This window comes from Poecilia latipinna, unplaced genomic scaffold (assembly GCF_001443285.1).
Source record: "Poecilia latipinna isolate Pla-1442-1.1 unplaced genomic scaffold, P_latipinna-1.0 Scaffold3234, whole genome shotgun sequence".
Lineage (NCBI taxonomy): Eukaryota > Metazoa > Chordata > Actinopteri > Cyprinodontiformes > Poeciliidae > Poecilia > Poecilia latipinna.
In genome coordinates this window covers 53,596-54,756 of record NW_015115850.1, presented here as the reverse complement: position 1 = coordinate 54,756, position 1,161 = coordinate 53,596, and the positions used below count along the sequence as shown (strand labels likewise).

The 1,161-nt window shown below is 45.4% G+C and overlaps 1 protein-coding gene across 1 annotated transcript in view; it reads left to right on the top strand.

Annotated features, from left to right (window-relative positions):
• Nucleotides 1–45: 45 nt before the first annotated feature.
• LOC106940457 (uncharacterized) overlaps nucleotides 46–1,161 on the top strand; it is a 3,813-nt gene continuing 2,697 nt past the window's right edge. Inside the window, exon 1 of the mRNA XM_015023209.1 lies at nucleotides 46–1,158. Coding sequence (XP_014878695.1) covers nucleotides 376–1,158 — 783 coding nt within the window. The 5' untranslated portion in view covers nucleotides 46–375. The remainder of the gene's footprint in view (nucleotides 1,159–1,161) is intronic.

The following is a 1,161-nucleotide window of genomic DNA, read 5'->3' as shown; positions in this document are numbered from 1 at the left end:
TCACATTTTGGTATGATTATGATCCTATTTGTTCAAGGCTGTTTTGTTGTAAATGTGAAGAACAAAGCACTATAACAAATCGCCATTGGTGGCGCTCTTGCTGGGCACAACACATATGAGCAGGATCCTGTGAGGTAGAAGAAGTGTTCCCCTGTTCCTGAATAAACGTTGCCATGTGCTATCTCCAGTTATCTACTTGAATATCATTTTATTTGACCTAGTGTATCATACACAACAGAATTTTGGCGACGAGGATGGGATATTCAAGTTGGAAGGCACAGAGTCAGCAGACGGAGCGGCTCCATAGAGGCAACACGGGACGGTAGAAGCCGAACGTTTTGGTGAGTGAAAGGACCGCCAAACCCGAGCTACAAGATGGCGTTTGGAAAGCCAGAAGATTTTCACTTCGAGGAAAGTGAGGAAAGTTTTGACAACTACCGCGAACGTCTCGAGCAGTATTTTGCTGCTAACGACTTGGACACTAAAGAAGAGAAAACTAAGTCGGTGTTTCTCACGGTGGTGGGGAAAAGATCCCATAGCTTGCTGATGGATCTGTGTGCTCCGGATAAACCGTCAGAGAAAAGCTATGAAGAGCTGGTGGATTTGCTGCAGAGGCACTACGTACCAAAGACGAACTTTATTGCAGAAAGGTGCAAGTTTCATGGAAGAAACCAAAAAGACAACGAAACAATTAGTGAGTATGTGGCTAGTTTACGAAAATTAGCAGCTACGTGTAAATTTGGGGCTTTCTTAGATGAAGCACTGCGTGATAGATTCGTCTGTGGGGTAAAAAGCAGCGAGCTGAGAGATCGGCTGCTCAGCACCGCGCACACCAAAGACTTGACGCTGCCGCTGGCTGTAGAAATGGCGCTCTCCTTTGAGGTAACTAAGGACAGTGCACAGCAGTTTGCACAAAAAACTTTTAAGGCTCATGTAGTAGAAAGAAAAGCTAAAGCAAAATACCGCGAAGCTGAGAAAAATGCAGCTACCGGGAAGAGCTGTTATCGTTGTGGTGGAAAAAGTCACAACCCGAATGACTGCAGGTTTAAAGAAAGTGAGTGCCACGAGTGTAAAAAAAAAGGACACATAGCCAAAGCCTGTCGCACACGCAAAGAAGGAGGCCGTTCTAGTACGACCAAGGGAACTATGCATCTGGATGTT